Source organism: Oncorhynchus kisutch, unplaced genomic scaffold (genome assembly GCF_002021735.2).
Source record: "Oncorhynchus kisutch isolate 150728-3 unplaced genomic scaffold, Okis_V2 scaffold850, whole genome shotgun sequence".
Classification (NCBI taxonomy): domain Eukaryota; kingdom Metazoa; phylum Chordata; class Actinopteri; order Salmoniformes; family Salmonidae; genus Oncorhynchus; species Oncorhynchus kisutch.
The window spans coordinates 77,501-100,320 of NW_022262795.1; the positions used below are offsets into that span (position 1 = coordinate 77,501).

Genomic DNA, 22,820 nt, shown 5'->3' on the forward strand with positions numbered 1-22,820 from the left:
CCCACTGACACACACACATGGTACAACCACTGTTACCGCATCACCTCACATATGGTGTGTGTGTGTGTGTGTGTGTGTGTGTGTGTGTGTGTGTGTGTGTGTGTGTGTGTGTGTGTGTAGTGCGTACCTGTGTAGTTGACTGAGATGCTGAAGGCTGTGGTTCGGTTGCTATGGTAACTATCCACGGTGACTCGTATCCAAGTATTCCATGGGGGAGCGAGGAGAACGGCCGAGCAGCCAATCAGAGAACAGTTCACCCTCACAAGCCCCCCCTGGGGGGAGGAGGAGCCCAGCGTGAGGGACAATGAACAGTCTCCGTTCACAAGTCCCTCCCACCAGGTACAGCCACTCACAGACACAGAGAGAGACGACACGAACTCTGGAACAAAAACCCTGACAGAGAGAGAGAGAGAGATATCTATTAACTAACCAACTACTCTAACAGTCTGAAAAGATAGATGGATTCCTTCTTCTACCATTGTCCCACACAACCTTCCAATGTATTATATTTACATGGTCCTAAAGCATTGAATGTATATAAAGATGACAGACAGGACTCAGCCACCATCCTCAGTAGCCTTCTAAGTTGTCAACGCCAGGAGGTTTGTCATTGCTCCGAGTCCAATCTTTTTATTTTTGGTCCCAACCGCTGTGTCTTTGTGAGACGCAGAGTAGGTGAACGGATGATCTCCACATGTGTGGTTCCCACCATGAAGCACTGAGGAGGAGGTGGTGTGATGGTGCTTTGCTGGTGACACGGTCAGTGATATATTTAAATTTCAAGGCACACTTAACCAGCATGGCTACTAGAGCATTCTGCAGCGATACGCCATCTCATCTGGTTTGAGGGACTATTAGTGGGGCTATCATTTGTTTTTCAACAGGACAATGACCCAACACACCTCAATGCTGTGTAAGGGCTATTTGACCATGAAGGAGAGTGATGGAGTGCTGCAACAGATGAGCTGGCAAAATCACCCGACCTCATCCCAATTGAGATGGTTTGGGATGAGTTGGATCGCAGAGTGAAGGAAAAGCAGCCACCAAGTGCTCAGCATATGTGGGAACTCCTTCAAGACGGTTGGAAAATTATTCCTTATGAAGCTGGTTGAGAGAATGCCAAGGTTGTGCAAAGCTGTCATCAAGGCTACTTTGAAGAATCTAAAATATATTTTGATTTGTTTAACACTTTTTTGGTTACTACATGATTCCATATGTGTCATGTCATAGTTTTGATGTCTTCACTATTATTCTATAATGTAGAAAATAGTCAAACATTTATGTTTATGTTAATTAACGGTCATTTAACGGTTAATTATTTTATTATTATTATTTTTCTCGGGAAACAGGAAGGAGCTTGGTGTCGGGATACCGGCCACCGGTATTAAACCCTAACACACACCGGTATTAAACCCTAACACACACACACACACACACACCGGTATTAAACCCTAACACACACACACACACACCGGTATTAAACCCTAACACACACACACACACCGGTATTAAACCCTAACACACACACACACACACCGGTATTAAACCCTAACACACACACACCGGTATTAAACCCTAACACACACACACACACCGGTATTAAACCCTAACACACACACCGGTATTAAACCCTAACACACACACACACACACACCGGTATTAAACCCTAACACACACACACCGGTATTAAACCCTAACACACACACACACCGGTATTAAACCCTAACACACACACACACACACACCGGTATTAAACCCTAACACACACACACCGGTATTAAACCCTAACACACACACACACCGGTATTAAACCCTAACACACACACACACACACACACACCGGTATTAAACCCTAACACACACACACAACGGTATTAAACCCTAACACACACACACACACACTGGTATTAAACCCTAACACACACACACACACACACACACCAGTATTAAACCCTAACACACACACACACACCGGTATTTAACCCTAACACACACACACACACCGGTATTAAACCCTAACACACACACCGGTATTAAACCCTAACACACACACACACACCGGTAATAAACCCTAACACACACACACACACCGGTATTAAACCCTAACACACACACACACACACACACACACTGGTATTAAACCCTAACACACACACACACTGGTATTAAACCCTAACACACACACACCGGTATTAAACCCTAACACACACACACCGGTATTAAACCCTAACACACACACACACACACACACACACACACACACCGGTATTAAACCCTAACACACATACACACACACACCGGTATTAAACCCTAACACACACACACACACACACCGGTATTAAACCCTAACACACACACACACACACCGGTATTAAACCCTAACACACACACACACACACACACCGGTATTAAACCCTAACACACACACACACACACCGGTATTAAACCCTAACACACACACACACACACACACCGGTATTAAACCCTAACACACACACACACACACACACACCAGTATTAAACCCTAACACACACACACACCGGTATTTAACCCTAACACACACACACACCGGTATTAAACCCTAACACACACACCGGTATTAAACCCTAACACACACACACACACCGGTAATAAACCCTAACACACACACACACACACCGGTATTAAACCCTAACACACACACACACACACTGGTATTAAACCCTAACACACACACACACTGGTATTAAACCCTAACACACACACACCGGTATTAAACCCTAACACACACACACCAGTATTAAACCCTAACACACACACACACACACCGGTATTAAACCCTAACACACACACACACACACACACACACACCGGTATTAAACCCTAACACACATACACACACACACACCGGTATTAAACCCTAACACACACACACACACACACCGGTATTAAACCCTAACACACACACACACCGGTATTAACCATAACACACACACCGGTATTAAACCCTAACACACACACACCGGTATTAAACCCTAACACACACACACACACACACCGGTATTAAACCCTAACACACACACACACACACACACACCGGTATTAAACCCTAACACACACACACACACCGGTAATAAACCCTAACACACACACACACACCGGTATTAAACCCTAACACACACACACACTGGTATTAAACCCTAACACACACACACACTGGTATTAAACCCTAACACACACACACCGGTATTAAACCCTAACACACACACACCGGTATTAAACCCTAACACACACACACCGGTATTAAACCCTAACACACACACACCGGTATTAAACCCTAACACACACACACACACACACTGGTATTAAACCCTAACACACACACACACACACACACACACCGGTATTAAACCCTAACACACACACACCGGTATTAAACCCTAACACACACACACACACACACACCGGTATTAAACCCTAACACACACACACACACACACCGGTATTAAACCCTAACACACACACACACCGGTATTAAACCCTAACACACACACACCGGTATTAAACCCTAACACACACACACACACACCGGTATTAAACCCTAACACACACACACACACACCGGTATTAAACCCTAACACACACACCGGTATTAAACCCTAACACACACACACACACACCGGTATTAAACCCTAACACCACACACACACACACCGGTATTAAACCCTAACACACACACACACACCGGTATTAAACCCTAACACACACACACACACACACACCGGTATTAAACCCTAACACACACACACCCCGGTATTAAACCCTAACACACACACACCGGTATTAAACCCTAACACACACACACACCGGTATTAAACCCTAACACACACACACACCGGTATTAAACCCTAACACACACACACACACCGGTATTAAACCCTAACACACACACACACACCGGTATTAAACTCTAACACACCGGTATTAAACCCTAACACACACACACACACCGGTATTAAACCCTAACACACACACACACACTGGTATTAAACCCTAACACACACACACCGGTATTAAACCCTAACACACACACACACACACCGGATTTAACCCTAACACACACACACACACCGGTATTAAACCCTAACACACACACACACCGGTATTAAACCCTAACACACACACACCGGTATTAAACCCTAACACACCGGTATTAAACCCTAACACACACACACACCGGTATTAAACCCTAACACACACACACACCGGTATTAAACCCTAACACACACACACACCGGTATTAAACCCTAACACACACACACACCGGTATTAAACCCTAACACACACACACCGGTATTAAACCCTAACACACACACACACCGGTATTAAACCCTAACACACACACACCGGTATTAAACCCTAACACACACACTCTCACATCTGCAGTTCAGTTTCAGCATGAGGTGTTACTAATTACTTTAATGAGCAGCGGAGAATTTTTGCAATTCGTTCCAGTCACAGGCAGCAGAGTACTGGAACGAAAGGCGGCCAAATGAGGTGTTGGCTTTAGGGATGATCAGTGAGATACACCTGCTGGAGCGCGTGCTACGGATGGGTGTTGCCATCGTGACCAGTGAGCTGAGATAAGGCGGAGCTTTACCTAGCATAGACTTGTAGATGACCTGGAGCCAGTGGGTCTGGCGACGAATATGTAGCGAGGGCCAGCCGACTAGAGCATACAAGTCGCAGTGGTGGGTAGTATAAGGTGCTTTAGTGACAAAACGGATGGCACTGTGATAGACTGCATCCAGTTTGCTGAGTAGAGTGTTGGAAGCCATTTTGTAGATGACATCGCCGAAGTCGAGGATCGGTAGGATAGTCAGTTTTACTAGGGTAAGCTTGGCGGCTTGAGTGAAGGAGGCTTTGTTGCGGAATAGAAAGCCGACTCTTGATTTGATTTTCGATTGGAGATGTTTGATATGAGTCTGGAAGGAGAGTTTGCAGTCTAGCCAGACACCTAGGTACTTATAGACGTCCACATATTCTAGGTCGGAACCATCCAGGGTGGTGATGCTAGTCGGGCATGCAGGTGCAGGCAGCGACCGGTTGAAAAGCATGCATTTGGTTTTACTAGCGTTTAAGAGCAGTTGGAGGCCACGGAAGGAGTGTTGTATGGCATTGAAGCTTGTTTGGAGGTTAGATAGCACAGTGTCCAAAGACGGGCCGAAAGTATATAGAATGGTGTCGTCTGCGTAGAGGTGGATCAGGGAATCGCCCGCAGCAAGAGCAACATCATTGATATACACAGAGAAAAGAGTCGGCCCGAGAATTGAACCCTGTGGCACCCCCATAGAGACTGCCAGAGGACCGGACAGCATGCCCTCCGATTTGACACACTGAACTCTGTCTGCAAAGTAATTGGTGAACCAGGCAAAGTATTTGTTTTGATTGGCTGTTGCATATAGTTGGAATGAAATAACCTTTCATTCTTAACGTTAAGAAAACATTCAAAATGTTGTGAATGTTTTGCTTATTATTGAGTTATTTAGTGTAATAACATTCAAATATTTCTAAAATATTCCCAGTTTCAGGGAAACAGAGTAAAATGTTCAAAGAACCTCTGTCCTAAAAATGTACGTTCAGGTACAGGTTCAGGTAGGTTAACATCTGTTCTCAGAACGTTTAAAAAACATTCAGTTTTACCAGTCAGAAAACGTATGGCTTTGTTCCCACAACCAATGCGAAAACCAAAAACACACGTTCCCACAACTTCCAAGGGACCGAATGTGCTAGTTGGGTTGTTAGACCGAAGTAGACAGTCAGAGAGAGAGAGACATAGGGTATTGTTATAGTAGACAGACTTTCAGGTGTGACTGGTTTTTATCATGATGCTGACTGTTCAAATCAAATCTCAAATCTCTTCCTCATTGCTCTCTAAAGCTGGAGTTACAACAAGCAACTTTCACACAACTTCAGGTCCAAGCAGCCGAGTTGCTTCTTGAGAAACATCCCCCTGCAACTCATCTGCATCTCGGGTGCATCGAAACGTTCCAACTATATGCAACAGCCAATCAAAACAAATACTTTTGTCACATGATCCAATGAAAAGGTTCTGAATTCTGAGCCAGTTGTCATGTCAACACAGCTGTCAGTCCTGCGGGAACTGGGATCAAGGTTGACAGAAGAGACATTAGCCCAACGGGAGCTATATAATTAAATATTGGCATCATAGCTAGTCATGGTTTATGTACATGGTTTGGCAGACAATAAATGTCATTTTAGAAGTGAACCCAGACCTCTCTCTGACCACTTTCAACTGAAAATGTCCATTAGCTTGGTTAGCTCATTGCAGTGTCCTGTTGGCTGCATTGTATCTATATCCCTGCTGTTACAATAACCAGACAAATATAGAAATCAAAAGATTAGAAGCTAATCACTGGTGAAACCATGACGTAATGCAGCAGATGACACGGGGTGAGTTAAGAATTCTCAACCAATAAGACAAAAGCAGCTTCAGTTTGATTGGCTGGTTCTATGACCTTTTCATCTCCTTTCAGTTGTGACAGGGTCAGGGGTTAAGGTCAGGGGTTAGGGTTAGCGTAACGGTCCTTACCTGAGTCGTGCAGGTCTGTCGGGGGAGGCGCTCTGGGTTAGGGGCGTGGCCTGGAGGATGGGTGTGTCCACTGCTCTCCTGACTGACAGCTGGGGCTGGAAGAGGTAAGAGCAGGACGGGAATCCCTACACACACACACACATTATAAACACACACACATTATAAACACACACACAATACACACACACACATTATAAACACACACACAATACACACACACACAATACACACACACACAATACACACACACACAATACACACACACACACATTATAAACACACACACAATACACACACACACAATACACACACACAATACACACACACACATTATAAACACACACAATACACACACATTATAAACACACACACAATACACACACACACATTATAAACACACACACAATACACACACACACAATACACACACACAATACACACACACACATTATAAACACACACACAATACACACACACAATACACACACACACATTATAAACACACACACAATACACACACATTATAAACACACACACAATACACACACACAATACACACACACACACAATACACACACACAATACACACACACACAATACACACACACACATTATAAACACACACACAATACACACACACACACATTATAAACACACACACACACACACACACATTATAAACACACACACACACACACACATTATAAACACACACACAATACACACACACATTATAAACACACACACAATACACACACACATTATAAACACACACACAATACACACACACATTATAAACACACACACATATTATAAACACACACACAATACACACACACACATTATAAACACACACACAATACACACACACACATTAAACACACACATTATAAACACACACACACAAACACACATTATAAACACACACACAATACACACACACACATTATAAACACACACATTATAAACACACACACACAAACACACATTATAAAACACACACACAATAAACACATTACACACACACAATACACACATTACACACACAAACACGCACAATACACAGATTACACACACACACAATACACACACACACAAACACACACACAATACACACACACACACACACACACATTATAAACACACACACAATACACACACACACAGAACACACTATAAAAACTCCTCACCTTGTGTTCGATGCGTCCATCGTCTCGGGGCAGGTGAGCCGCCAGGTACCAGTCTCCGGGGGCGGGGTTAGAGAGGTTAAAGGTTGTGTTGCTTTGTGATGATGTCATGGGCAGGTTGAGCGAGAGGACTGGTGATGTCACAGTGTTGTTAGGAAACAGCCGTCCTACTGGGTCAATGACTGGAGGAGCTCCCCAACGCATGTACCTGAGGAGGAGGGGGAGGGAGGAGGAGGGAGGGGGAGGGAGGAGGAGGGAGGGGTGGAGAGAGGGGGAGGGAGGGAGGGTGAGGGAGGGAGGAGGAGGGAGGGGTGGAGAGAGGAGGAGGGAGGGGTGGAGAGAGGAGGAGGGAGGGGTGGAGAGAGGGGGAGGGAGGGAGGGTGAGGGAGGGAGGAGGAGGGAGGGGTGGAGAGAGGAGGAGGGAGGGGTGGAGAGAGGAGGAGGGAGGGGTGGAGAGAGGAGGAGGGAGGGGTGGAGAGAGGGGGAGGGAGGGAGGGGGAGGGAGGAGGAGGGAGGGGTGGAGAGAGAGGGGAGGGAGAGGTGGAGGGAGGGAGGGTGAGGGAGGGAGGGAGGGTGAGGGAGGGAGGGAGGAGGAGGGAGGGGTGGAGAGAGGAGGAGGGAGGGGTGGAGAGAGGAGGAGGGAGGGGTGGAGAGAGGGGGAGGGAGGGAGGGTGAGGGAGGAGGAGGGAGGGGTGGAGAGAGGAGGAGGGAGGGGTGGAGAGAGGGGGAGGGAGGGAGGGTGAGGGAGGAGGAGGAGGGAGGGGTGGAGAGAGGAGGAGGGAGGGGTGGAGAGAGGGGGAGGGAGGGAGGGTGAGGGAGGGAGGAGGAGGGAGAGGTGGAGAGAGGAGGAGGGAGGGGTGGAGAGAGGAGGAGGGAGGGGTGGAGAGAGGGGGAGGGAGGGAGGGTGAGGGAGGGAGGAGGAGGGAGGGGTGGAGAGAGGGGGAGGGAGGGAGGGTGAGGGAGGGAGGAGGAGGGAGGGGTGGAGAGAGGAGGAGGGAGGGTGGAGAGAGGAGGAGGGAGGGGTGGAGAGAGGAGGAGGGAGGGGTGGAGAGAGGGGGAGGGAGGGAGGGAGGGTGAGGGAGGAGGAGGGAGGGGTGGAGAGAGGAGGAGGGAGTGGTGGAGAGAGAGGGGAGGAGAGAGGAGGAGGGAGGGGTGGAGAGAGAGGGGAGGGAGAGGTGGAGGGAGAAGTGTAGGGTTAGATAGAGAACACTGAGTAGAAACATGTTATTGCCGGTAGAGACAGGCTGTCATGTGTTGCCCCCAGAGAGAGAGAGGGATGTCATGTGTTGCACCCAGAGAGAGAGTCATAGACTGACATGGTGACATTATGTGTTCCACAGCTGAACCAGTACAGTCATAGACTGACATGGTGACGTTGTGTGTTCCACAGTAGAACCAGTACAGTCATAGACTGACATGGTGACGTTGTGTGTTCCACAGTTGAACCAGTACAGTCATAGACTGACATGGTGACGTTGTGTGTTCCACAGTTGAACCAGTACAGTCATAGACTGACATGGTGACATTATGTGTTCCACAGCTGAACCAGTACTGTCATAGACTGACATGGTGATGTTGTGTGTTCCACAGCTGAAACAGTACAGTCATAGACTGACATGGTGACGTTGTGTGTTCCACAGTTGAACCAGTACTGTCATAGACTGACATGGTGACGTTGTGTGTTCCACAGCTGAAACAGTACAGTCATAGACTGACATGGTGACGTTGTGTGTTCCACAGTTGAACCAGTACAGTCATAGACTGACATGGTGACGTTGTGTGTTCCACAGCTGAAACAGTACAGTCATAGACTGACATGGTGACGTTGTGTGTTCCACAGCTGAAACAGTACAGTCATAGACTGACATGGTGACGTTGTGTGTTCCACAGTAGAACCAGTACAGTCATAGACTGACATGGTGACGTTGTGTGTTCCACAGTTGAACCAGTACAGTCATAGACTGACATGGTGACGTTGTGTGTTCCACAGTTGAACCAGTACAGTCATAGACTGACATGGTGACGTTGTGTGTTCCACAGCTGAAACAGTACAGTCATAGACTGACATGGTGACGTTGTGTGTTCCACAGTTGAACCAGTACAGTCATAGACTGACATGGTGACGTTGTGTGTTCCACAGTTGAACCAGTACAGTCATAGACTGACATGGTGACGTTGTGTGTTCCACAGTTGAAACAGTACAGTCATAGACTGACATGGTGACGTTGTGTGTTCCACAGTTGAACCAGTACAGTCATAGACTGACATGGTGACGTTGTGTGTTCCACAGTTGAACCAGTACAGTCATAGACTGACATGGTGACGTTGTGTGTTCCACAGTTGAACCAGTACAGTCATAGACTGACATGGTGACGTTGTGTGTTCCACAGCTGAAACAGTACAGTCATTGACTGACATGGTGACGTTGTGTGTTCCACAGTTGAACCAGTACAGTCATAGACTGACATGGTGACATTGTGTGTTCCACAGTTGAACCAGTACAGTCATAGACTGACATGGTGATGTTGTGTGTTCCACAGTTGAACCAGTACAGTCATAGACTGACATGGTGACGTTGTGTGTTCCACAGCTGAAACAGTACTGTCATAGACTGACATGGTGACGTTGTGTGTTCCACAGTTGAAACAGTACTGTCATAGACTTACATGGTGACGTTGTGTGTTCCACAGTTGAAACCGCTGCCCCTGGTTACAGTGAACAGCCAGCGGGCGACGACGGTGTCGTCCGGGATATGGAACATGGTCAGCCTGATGTTGCCATACCAACCGTATCTTGACAGCTTCTGGGCCGGCTTGGAGGACAACTCCTGAACTAACGTCAGCTCACCACCTGGAGGGACACACATATTAAAGCTTAAGTCCACAGACACCGAGAGGAGACAGTCCGGCGTGATAGTTACACGGCTCTGAGACCACCGTCCATAGGAGGGTCGTACACACACACACACAATTTTTTTTGTCAAAGACCCCAGCCACCCCAGTCATAGACTGTTCTCTTTACTGCCGCATGGCAAGCGGTACCGGAGCGCCAAGTCTAGGTCCAAGAGGCTTCTAAACAGCTTCTACCCCCAAGCCATAAGCCTCCTGAACAGGTAACCAAATGGCTACCCAGACTATTTGCATTGTGTTCCCCCCCCCCACACTCTTTACACTGCTGCTACTCTCTGTTTATCATATATGCATAGTCACTTTAACTATACATTCATGTACATACTACCTCATTAGCCCGCCTAACCGGTGCCTGTATGTAGCCTCTCTACTGTATATAGCCTCTCTACTGTATAGAGCCTCTCTACTGTATATAGCCTCTCTACTGTATATAGCCTCTCTACTGTATAGAGCCTCTCTACTGTATATAGCCTCTCTACTGTATATAGCCTCTCTACTGTATAGAGCCTCTCTACTGTATATAGCCTCTCTACTGTATAGAGCCTCTCTACTGTATGTAGCCTCTCTACTGTATACAGCCTCTCTACTGTATACAGCCTCTCTACTGTATATAGCCTCTCTACTGTATACAGCCTCTCTACTGTATAGAGCCTCTCTACTGTATAGAGCCTCTCTACTGTATGTAGCCTCTCTACTGTATACAGCCTCTCTACTGTATATAGCCTCTCTACTGTATGTAGCCTCTCTACTGTATGTAGCCTCTCTACTGTATACAGCCTCTCTACTGTATATAGCCTCTCTACTGTATATAGCCTCTCTACTGTATACAGCCTCTCTATAGCCTCTCTACTGTATACAGCCTCTCTACTGTATACAGCCTCTCTACTGTATACAGCCTCTCTACTGTATACAGCCTCTCTACTGTATACAGCCTCTCTACTGTATATAGCCTCTCTACTGTATATAGCCTCTCTACTGTATAGAGCCTCTACTGTATAGAGCCTCTCTACTGTATGTAGCCTCTCTACTGTATATAGCCTCTCTACTGTATATAGCCTCTCTACTGTATGTAGCCTCTCTACTGTATACAGCCTCTCTACTGTATACAGCCTCTCTACTGTATACAGCCTCTCTACTGTATATAGCCTCTCTACTGTTTAGAGCCTCTCTACTGTATGTAGCCTCTCTACTGTATAGAGCCTCTCTACTGTATGTAGCCTCTACTGTATAGAGCCTCTCTACTGTATATAGCCTCTCTACTGTATACAGCCTCTCTACTGTATATAGCCTCTCTACTGTATACAGCCTCTCTACTGTATAGAGCCTCTCTACTGTATAGAGCCTCTCTACTGTATGTAGCCTCTCTACTGTATGTAGCCTCTCTACTGTATACAGCCTCTCTACTGTATACAGCCTCTCTACTGTATATAGCCTCTCTACTGTATATAGCCTCTCTACTGTATGTAGCCTCTACTGTTTAGAGCCTCTCTACTGTATATAGCCTCTCTACTGTATACAGCCTCTCTACTGTATACAGCCTCTCTACTGTATACAGCCTCTCTACTGTATACAGCCTCTCTACTGTATATAGCCTCTCTACTGTATAGAGCCTCTCTACTGTATGTAGCCTCTCTACTGTATGTAGCCTCTCTACTGTATACAGCCTCTACTGTATACAGCCTCTCTACTGTATATAGCCTCTCTACTGTATATAGCCTCTCTACTGTATATAGCCTCTCTACTGTATAGAGCCTCTCTATAGCCTCTCTACTGTATAGAGCCTCTCTACTGTATACAGCCTCTCTACTGTATACAGCCTCTCTACTGTATGTAGCCTCTCTACTGTATATAGCCTCTACTGTATAGAGCCTCTCTACTGTATGTAGCCTCTCTACTGTATACAGCCTCTCTACTGTATAGAGCCTCTCTACTGTATAGAGCCTCTCTATAGCCTCTCTACAGCCTCTCTACTGTATACAGCCTCTATACTGTATACAGACTCTCTACTGTAGACAGCCTCTCTACTGTATAGAACCTCTCTACTGTATACAGCCTCGCTACTGTATACAACCTCTACTGTATATAGCCCCTCTACTGTATATAGCCCCTCTACTGTATATAGCCCCTCTACTGTATAGAGCCTCTCTACTGTATAGAACCTCTCTACTGTAAATAGCCTCTCTACTGTATATAGCCCCTCTACTGTATATAGCCTCTCTACTGTATATAGCCTCTCTACTGTATATAGCCCCTCTACAGTATATAGCCTCTCTACTGTATATAGCCTCTCTACTGTATATAGCCTCTCTACTGTATATAGCCTCTCTACTGTATGTAGCCTCTCTACTGTATGTCGCCTCTCTACTGTATGTAGCCTCTCTACTGTATGTAGCCTCTCTACTGTATGTAGCCTCTCTACTGTATATAGCCTCTCTACTGTATATAGCCTCTCTACTGTATATAGCCCCTCTACTGTATAGAGCCTCTCTATAGCCTCTACTGTATATAGCCTCTCTACTGTATATAGCCTCTCTACTGTATATAGCCCCTCTACTGTATAGAGCCTCTCTATAGCCTCTACTGTATATAGCCTCTCTACTGTATATTGCCTCTACTGTATACAGCCTATCCTGTTATTATTCACTGTTGTTCTTTATTTTCTTACTTACCTATTGTTCACCTAATGCCTATTTGTACTTAAAAATTACACTGTTGGTTAGAGCCTGTAAGTCAGCAGTTCACTGTGAGGTCTACTACACCTGCTGTATTCAGCATTTCACTGTGAGGTCTACTACACCTGTTGTATTCATCATTTCACTGTGAGGTCTACTACACCTGTTGTATTCATCATTTCACTGTGAGGTCTACTACACCTGTTGTATTCATCATTTCACTGTGAGGTCTACTACACCTGTTGTATTCATCATTTCACTGTAAGGTCTACTACACCTGCTGTATTCAGCATTTCACTGTGAGGTCTACTACACCTGCTGTATTCATCATTTCACTGTGAGGTCTACTACACCTGTTGTATTCATCATTTCACTGTGAGGTCTACTACACCGGTTGTATTCAGCATTTCACTGTGAGGTCTACTACACCTGTTGTATTCAGCAGTTCACTGTGAGGTCTACTACACCTGTTGTATTCAGCATTTCACTGTAAGGTCTACTACACCTGTTGTATCCAGCATTTCACTGTAAGGTCTACTACACCTGTTGTATTCAGCATTTCACTGTGAGGTCTACTACACCGGTTGTATTTGGCTCGCATGACAAATAAACTTTGATTTGATCCACTCCGACGTCCCAACAACACAGCTGGCTAAGCTAACGTCACCTACCAGAGCAATGCTCGGGAAAATGTTGTCGTTTCTAATGACTTACCGTCGCCGAAAGCGGTGGCTATGAAAGACAACACCAGCAAACTTGGCAGGAAGTGAATTTCCATGTTGTTGTTGTTTTTTTCTCTCACAAAAACGCGTTTATTTTCCTCCAAAGCATCACATCTCATTTCCGGGTTTAGCAGCTCCCGAGTTGACCCGGACTGAGTCTACAAGCCCCACAAAGCCTTGCGCGGTTCCAGGAAGTCCGGTGGAGTTGTTGTTTTTTAAATTATTATTTTTTTTTTTTTTATTAACAACAAATCAATACAGAAAGTACATGAGGGATCAAAAGTAGATATAGATTATATACAATGGACAATCGATCTAGGGGCGGGGCTGGGGGCGGACTGGGGGCGGGGCTAGGGGGTACAATATCACATTACAATTACACAAGGACCTTAAGGGACATACATACACTTACAGTTCTAACAGCTTTTTGGTTAGTACAGTATTTAACTGTCTTAAAATACAGTTCAATTTCTTTTTGTAGCGTAACAAAATGTGTTTCTAAATTTACATTTGTGTTTATGAATTTTGGCCAGAAGAATAAGAATGAAATTAATTACATAAAAATGTTTCATCTTATTTCTATCTTACGTAAAGAATCCAAACAGTACATCTCTCCACAATAGTGTAAAATCTTCATAAATGTGTTCAATTAGAAATCCTACTGATGTCTTGCCACAGTTTTCTTACATGAATACAATGCCCAAAAAGATGCAACACTGTCTCTGGGTGGTCATTACAAAAGGAGTTGTTATCCTTAAAATCCTTTTAAATTTTCACATAGTGTTTGGCTGAATAATATTTATGAATAATTTTAAAGGAAACTTCCTTAATTTTGTTAACAAGTAGGTATGTGTGTGGCAACATCCAAACTTTTTCCCACAGATATGATCAATAAATCCATTCCAATAAGGCATGACATAAGGTATAACAGTCATATTTTTTGTTTCATCAGACCAGAGAACATTTATCTGAAAAGTACGATCTTTGTCCCCATGTGCAGTTGCAAACCGTAGTCTGGCTTTTTTATGGAGGTTTTGGAGCAGTGGCTTCTTCCTTGCTGAGTGGCCTTCCAGGTTATGTCGATATAGGACTCGTTTTACTGTGGATATAGATACTTTTGTACCTGTTTCGAACAGCATTTTCACAAGGTCCTTAGCTGTTGTTCTGGGATTGATTTGCACTTTTCGCACCAAAGTACGTTCATCTCTAGGAGACAGAATGCGTCTCCTTCCTGAGCGGTATGACGGCTGCGTGGTCCCATGGTGTTTATACTTGCGTACTATTGTTTGTATAGATGAACATGGTACCTTCAGGCATTTGGATATTGCTCCCAAGGATGAACCAGACTTTTTTTCTGAGGTCTTGGCAGATTTCTTTTGATTTTCCCATAATGTCAAGCAAAGAGGCACTGTTTGAAGGTAGACCTTGAAATACATCCACAGGTACACCTCCAATTGACTCAAATGATGTCAATTAGCCTATCAGAAGCTTCTAAAGCCATGACATAATTATCTGGCATTTTCCAAGCTGTTTAAAGGTATAGTCATCTTAGTGCATGTAAACTGCTGACCCACTGGAATTGTGATACAGTGAATTATAAGTGAAATGATCCGTCTGTCAACAATTGTTGGAGAAATGACTTGTGTCCTGCACAAAGTAGATGTCCTTACCAACTTGCCAAAACTATAGTTTGTTAACAAGAAATTTGTGGAGTGTATTTTGAAGCATGCATCAATGCAAGCTTCAATGGAAAGTTTGCAAAGAAATATGACATAATGTAAATATTATGCACATTCTCTTGAAATCAACTGCGGCCATTATTTGAGCTGAAGCGAGCGAAAATACACTCCGACTTCAGAATCAACTGTTGACTAACTACAATATTTTATCTTGCTACGTTAATTAATACATGATGTGTTAATTTTGGCACGGTTACCTGCCTACAATAACCACTGTAGTGTGCGTAGCTCATAAGCCCATAGTAAGTCAATAGAGCTAACTGGCTAGCTACTACTGTTAGCTAGCCAGATAGCTAACAATTCTTTGTGGCTAACTACCCACATATAATTAACATATACCTTGGATAACATTGGTTATAGATCATTTTTGCCTGTTATACTATCTGGTTAGCTACATTATTATGATTTACATATTGCTAACAGATAGTTATGTAGTAAAATATTTGTTTTGTGTACATCTTGTTTCATCTCTATGGCCATTGTCCTGGCTAGGGGAAGGAAGGTTGAGTGAATGGGTACAGTAAGTCCATAGTAATTCAGTAGGGATAACTGGCTAGCTAGCTAGCCACGAATAATTGACTTCTACCTTGCAAAACATTAGTTTTAGGTCATTTGTAACTAGCTGTTTAACCTAATCATCCCTAGTTTACATTTGGCTCATTCATCCCCCTCCTCTCCCCTGTAACTATTCCCCAGGTCGTTGCTGTAAATGAGAATGTGTTCTCAGTCAACTGGTAAAATAACGGTAAAATAAAAGTAAAAACACTAGCTAGCTGCCTAGATAGATTACGATTCACATAGCTAGCTGCCTAGATAGATTACGATTCACATAGCTAGCTGCCTAGATAGATTACGATTCACATAGCTAGCTGCCTAGATAGATTACAATTCACATATCTAGCTGCCTAGATAGATTACGATTCACATAGCTAGCTGCCTAGATAGATTACGATTCACATAGCTAGCTGCCTAGATAGATTACGATTCACATAGCTAGCTGCCTAGATAGATTACGATTCACATAGCTAGCTGCCTAGATAGATTCCGATTCACATAGCTAGCTGCCTAGATAGATTCCGATTCACATAGCTAGCTGCCTAGATAGATTCCGATTCACATAGCTAGCTGCCTAGATAGATTACGATTCACATAGCTAGCTGCCTAGATAGATTACGATTCACATAGCTAGCTGCCTAGATAGATTACGATTCACATAGCTAGCTGCCTAGATAGATTACGATTCACATAGCTAGCTGCCTAGATAGATTACGATTCACATAGCTAGCTGCCTAGATAGATTACGATTCACATAGCTAGCTGCCTAGATAGATTACGATTCACATAGCTAGCTGCCTAGATAGATTACGATTCACATAGCTAGCTGCCTAGATAGATTACGATTCACATAGCTAGCTGCCTAGATAGATTACGATTCACATAGCTAGCTGCCTAGATAGATTACGATTCACATAGCTAGCTGGCTAGATAGATTACGATTCACATAGCTAGCTGCCTAGATAGATTACGATTCACATAGCTAGCTGCCTAGATAGATTACGATTCACATAGCTAGCTGCCTAGATAGATTACGATTCACATAGCTAGCTGCCTAGATAGATTACGATTCACATAGCTAGCTGCCTAGATAGATTACGATTCACATATCTAGCTGCCTAGATAGATTACGATTCACATAGCTAGCTGCCTAGATAGATTACGATTCACATAGCTAGCTGCCTAGATAGATTACGATTCACATAGCTAGCTGCCTAGATAGATTACGATTCACATATCTAGCTGCCTAGATAGATTACGATTCACATAGCTAGCTGCCTAGATCGATTACGATTCACATAGCTAGCTGCCTAGATAGATTACGATTCACATAGCTAGCTGCCTAGATAGATTACGATTCACATAGCTAGCTGCCTAGATAGATTACGATTCACATAGCTAGCTGCCTAGATAGATTACGATTCACATAGCTAGCTGCCTAGATAGATTACGATTCACATAGCTAGCTGCCTAGATAGATTACGATTCACATAGCTAGCTGCCTAGATAGATTACGATTCACATAGCTAGCTGCCTAGATAGATTACGATTCACATAGCTAGCTGCCTAGATAGATTACGATTCGAGACTGATTCCCAGGCTAGCTCATCCAGTCAGTACAAATGGAATGGGCTCCAGTGGATCCTATTGAGAAACACCCAGGGAGTACAGGGAGTGGATTAGCTAAGGAGACTGATTCCCAGGCTAGCTCATCCAGTCAGAACAAATGGAATGGGCTCCAGTGGATCCTATTGAGAAACACCCAGGGAGTACAGGGAGTGGATTAGCTAAGGAGACTGATTCCCAGGCTAGCTCATCCAGTCAGAACAAATGGAATGGGCTCCAGTGGATCCTATTGAGAAACACCCAGGGAGTACAGGGAGTGGATTAGCTAAGGAGACTGATTCCCAGGCTAGCTCATCCAGTCAGTACAAATGGAATGGGCTCCAGTGGATCCTATTGAGAAACACCCAGGGAGTACAGGGAGTGGATTAGCTAAGGAGACTGATTCCCAGGCTAGCTCATCCAGTCAGTACAAATGGAATGGGCTCCAGCTAGGTTATCATCTATCAACTGGGTTAGTAGAGTTAGAGGAGAGAGCTAGGTTATCATCAGCTAGGTTATCATCAGCTAGGTTATCATCAGCTAGGTTATCATCTAACAACTGGGTTAGTAGAGTTAGAGGCAGCTAGGTTATCATCTTACAACTGGGTTAGTAGAGTTAGGGAGGCAGCTAGGTTATCATCTAACAACTGGGTTAGGAGAGTTAGAGGCAGCTAGGTTATCATCAGCTAGGTTTTCATCTAATAACTGGGTTAGTAGAGTTATAGGAGGTAGCTAGGTTATCATCAGCTAGGTTATCATCTGAAAACTGGGTTTGTAGAGTTAGAGGAGGTAGCTAGGTTATCATCAGCTAGGTTATCATCTAACAACTGGGTTAGTAGAGTTAGAGGCAGCTAGGTTATCATCAGCTAGGTTATCATCTAAAAACTGGGTTAGTAGAGTCAGGGGCAGCTAGGTTATCATCTAACAACTGGGTTAGTAGAGTTAGAGGCAGCTAGGTTATCATCTAACAACTGGGTTAGTAGAGTTAGAGGCAGCTAGGTTATCATCAGCTAGGGCATCATCTAACAACTGGGTTAGTAGAGTTAGAGGCAGCTAGGTTATCATCAGCTAGGTTATCATCTAACAACTGGGTTAGTAGAGTTAGAGGCAGCTAGGTTATCATCAGCTAGGTTATCATCTAACAACTGGGTTAGTAGAGTTAGAGGCAGCTAGGTTATCATCTAACAACTGGGTTAGTAGAGTTAGAGGCAGCTAGGTTATCATCAGCTAGGGCATCATCTAACAACTGGGTTAGGAGAGTTAGAGGCAGCTAGGTTATCATCTAACAACTGGGTTAGGAGAGTTAGAGGCAGCTAGGTTATCATCTAACAACTGGGTTAGGAGAGTTAGAGGCAGCTAGGTTATCATCAGCTAGGTTATCATCTAACAACTGGGTTAGGAGAGTTAGAGGCAGCTAGGTTATTATCAGCTAGGTTATAATCAGCTAGGTTATCAGAGTGTATGGTGAGAGTGTATGGTGTGTGTGTGTGTGTGTGTGTGTGTATGCATGGTGTGTGCGTGGTGTGTGTGTGTGTGTGTGCATGGTGTGTATGTGTTAGTGTGCATGGTGTGTGTGTGTGTGTGTGTGTGTGGTGTGTGCGTGGTGTGTGTATGTGTGAGCGTGGTGTGTGCGTGGTGTGTGTGCGTGCGTGGTGTGTGTGTGTGTGTTAGTGTGCATGGTTTGTGTGTGTGTGCATGGTGTGTGTGTGTGTGTGTGTGTGTGTGTGTGTGTGTGTGTGTGTGTGCGTGTGTGTGCGTGTGTGTGTGTGTATGTGTGTGTGTGTGTGTGTGTGTGTGTGTGTTAGTGTGCATGGTTTGTGTGTGTGTGCGTGGTGTGTGTGTGTGTGTGCGTGGTGTGTGCGTGGTGTGTGTGTGTGTGTGTGCGTGGTGTGTGCGTAGTGTGTGTGTGTGTGTGTGTATTAGTGTGCATGGTTTGTGTGTGTGTGTGTGTATGTGTGTGTGTGTGTGTGTGTGTGTGTGTGTGTGTGTGTGTGTGTGTGTGTGTGTGCATGGTTTGTATGTGTGTGCATGCCTAACAGCATATGCCATTTATTGTCTGAGGACTTGAGAGCCGACATATTGCAGCTATTGATCTTTAGGCCTAAAACCAATACTGGAGTGTGTGTGTGTGTGTGTGTGTGTGTGTGTGTGTGTGTGTGTGTGTGTGTGTGTGTGTGTGTGTGTGTGTGTGTGTGTGTGTGTGTGTGTGTGTGTGTGTGTGTGTGTGTGAGAGACCAGCACGTAACATGGATACTAAGTAGAGTGCAATCCACGGGAGCCAGGATGAACTGATAAGGCACACACACACACACACACCCACACACACGCACGCACACACGCACACACACACATGCCAGACATATGGACACGGTTTGAGGAAGGGGGGTTAGACCAGAGGACAACACACTCTGCAGGGTCAGACCAGAGGACAACACACTCTGCAGGGTTAGACCAGAGGACAACACACCCTGCAGGGTTAGACCAGAGGACAACACACTCTGCAGGGTCAGACCAGAGGACAACACACTCTGCAGGGTTAGACCAGAGGACAACACAGTCTGCAGGGTTAGACCAGAGGACAACACACTCTGCAGGGTTAGACCAGAGGACAACACACTCTGCAGGGTCAGACCAGAGGACAGCACACTCTGCAGGGTCAGACCAGAGGACAACACACTCTGCAGGGTTAGGGGGGTCTGCAGTCAGTCTGTGAGGGTAGAGAGAGGGTCTGCAGTCAGTCTGTGAGGGTAGAGAGAGGGTCTGCAGTAAGACAGTCTGTTATGGTTAGGGCAGCTAGTCTGTGAGAGTCAGAGCTAGCATTAGGACAGCCAGTCTGTGAGGGTTAGGACAGTCAGTCTGTGAGTTTTAGAACAAGGACAGCCAGTCTGAGAGGGTTAGAACTAGGACATTGTCTGTGAGGGTCAGAGCTAGCGTTAGGACAGCCAGTCTGTTAGGGTTAGGACAGCCAGTCTGTGAGGGTAGGATAGCCAGTCTGTTAGGGATAGGACAGCCAGTCTGTGAGGGTTAGGACAGCCAGTCTGTTAGTCTGTTAGGGTTAGGACAGCCAGTCTGTTAGGGTTAGGACAGCCAGTCTGTGAGGGTTAGGACAGCCAGTCTGTGAGTGTTAGGACAGCCAGTCTGTTATGGTTAGGACAGTCAGTCTGTGAGGGTTAGGGTTATGGTTAGGACAGTCAGTCTGTGCAGGTTAGGGTTAGGACAGTCAGTCTGTGAGGGTTAGGGTTATGGTTAGGACAGTCAGTCTGTGAGGGTTAGGGTTATGGTTTGGACAGTCAGTCTATGAGGGTTAGGGTTATGTTTTGGACAGTCAGTCTGTGAGGGTTAGGGTTATGGTTAGGACAGTCAATCTGTGAGGGTTAGGACAGTCAGTCTGTAAGGGTTAGGGTTAGGGTTGGGACAGTCAGTCTGTGAGGGTTAGGACAGTCAGTCTGTGAGGGTTAGGGCTGTGGGTAGAACAGTCAGTCTGTGAGGGATACAGTTAGGACAGTCCGTCTGTGAGGGTTAGGGTTATGGTTAGGACAGTCAGTCTGTGAGGGTTAGGGTTAGGACAGTCAGTCTGTGAGGGTTAGGCTTATGGTTAGGACAGTCCGTCTATGAGGGTTAGGGTTAGGACAGTCAGTCTGTGAGTGTTATGATTCGGACAGTCAGTATGTGAGGGTTAGGACAGTCAGTCTGTGAGGGTTATGGTTAGTCGGTGAGGGTTAGGGTTGTGTTGGTCAGTCTGTGAGGGTTATGATTAGTACAGTCAGTCTGTGAAGGTTAGGGTTAGGACAGTCAGTCTGTGAGGGTTAGGGTCAGTACAGTCAGTCTGTGAGTGTTATGGTTAGGACAGTCAATCTGTGAGGGTTAGGGCTAGGGTTAGGACAGTCAGTCTGTGAGGGTTAGGGCTAGGGTTTGGACAGTCAGTCTGTGAGGGTTAGGGTTATGGTTAGGACAGTCAGTCTGTGAGGGTTAGGGTTAGGACAGTCAGTCAATGAGGGTTAGGGTTATGGCTAGGACAGTCAGTCTGTGAGGGTTAGGGTTATGGTTAGGACAGTCAGTCTGTGCGGGTTAGGTTTAGGACAGTCAGTCTATGAGGGTTAGGGTTATGGTTTGGACAGTCAGTCTATGAGGGTTAGGGCTAGGGTTTGGACAGTCAGTCTGTGAGGGTTAGGGTTATGGTTAGGACAGTCAGTCTGTGAGGTTTAGGGTTAGGACAGTCAGTCAATGAGGGTTAGGGTTACGGCTAGGACAGTCAGTCTGTGAGGGTTAGGGTTATGGTTAGGACAGTCAGTCTGTGCGGGTTAGGGTTAGGACAGTCAGTCTATGAGGGTTAGGGTTATGGTTTGGACAGTCAGCCTATGAGGGTTAGGGTTATGGTTTGGACAATCAGTCTGTGAGGGTTAGCGTTATGGTTAGGACAGTTAATCAGTGAGGGTTAGGGTTATGGTTAGGACAGTCAGTCAATGAGGGTTAGGGTTATGGCTAGGACAGTCAGTCTGTGAGGGTTAGGGTTATGGTTAGGACAGTCAGTCTGTGCGGGTTAGGGTTAGGACAGTCAGTCTATGAGGGTTAGGGTTATGGTTTGGACAGTCAGCCTATGAGGGTTAGGGTTATGGTTTGGACAATCAGTCTGTGAGGGTTAGCGTTATGGTTAGGACAGTTAATCAGTGAGGGTTAGGGTTATGGTTAGGACAGTCAGTTTTTAAGGGTTAGGGTTATGGTTAGGACAGTCAATCTGTGAGGGTTATGGTTATGGTTAGGACAGTCGGTCTGTGAGGGTTATGGTCATGACAGTCAGTCTGTGAGGGTTAGGGTTATGGTTAGGACAGTCAGTCTGT

The 22,820-nt window shown here is 45.2% G+C and overlaps 1 protein-coding gene across 4 annotated transcripts in view; it reads right to left on the reverse strand.

Annotated features, from left to right (window-relative positions):
- The window catches only part of LOC116362587 (transmembrane protein 8B-like), a 37,312-nt gene extending 23,068 nt beyond the window's left edge, over positions 1 to 14,244 (reverse strand). For 2 of the 4 annotated variants that reach the window (XM_031816667.1, XM_031816668.1), the window contains exons 1-6: positions 14,076 to 14,244; positions 10,447 to 10,630; positions 7,784 to 7,988; positions 6,594 to 6,718; positions 128 to 393; positions 1 to 4 (exon numbers count right to left, since the gene is read on the reverse strand). The exon at positions 1 to 4 is cut by the window's left edge and continues 310 nt beyond it. In XM_031816667.1, the coding sequence (XP_031672527.1) occupies positions 1 to 4; positions 128 to 393; positions 6,594 to 6,718; positions 7,784 to 7,988; positions 10,447 to 10,630; positions 14,076 to 14,202 (911 nt within the window). In that variant the 5' untranslated portion in view covers positions 14,203 to 14,244. Of the gene's footprint in view, positions 5 to 127; positions 394 to 6,593; positions 6,719 to 7,783; positions 7,989 to 9,196; positions 9,240 to 9,946; positions 10,156 to 10,446; positions 10,631 to 14,075 lie in introns of those variants that run through there. The other 2 variants (XM_031816670.1, XM_031816669.1) reach the window with 2 other exon arrangements.
- Positions 14,245 to 22,820: the final 8,576 nt, after the last annotated feature.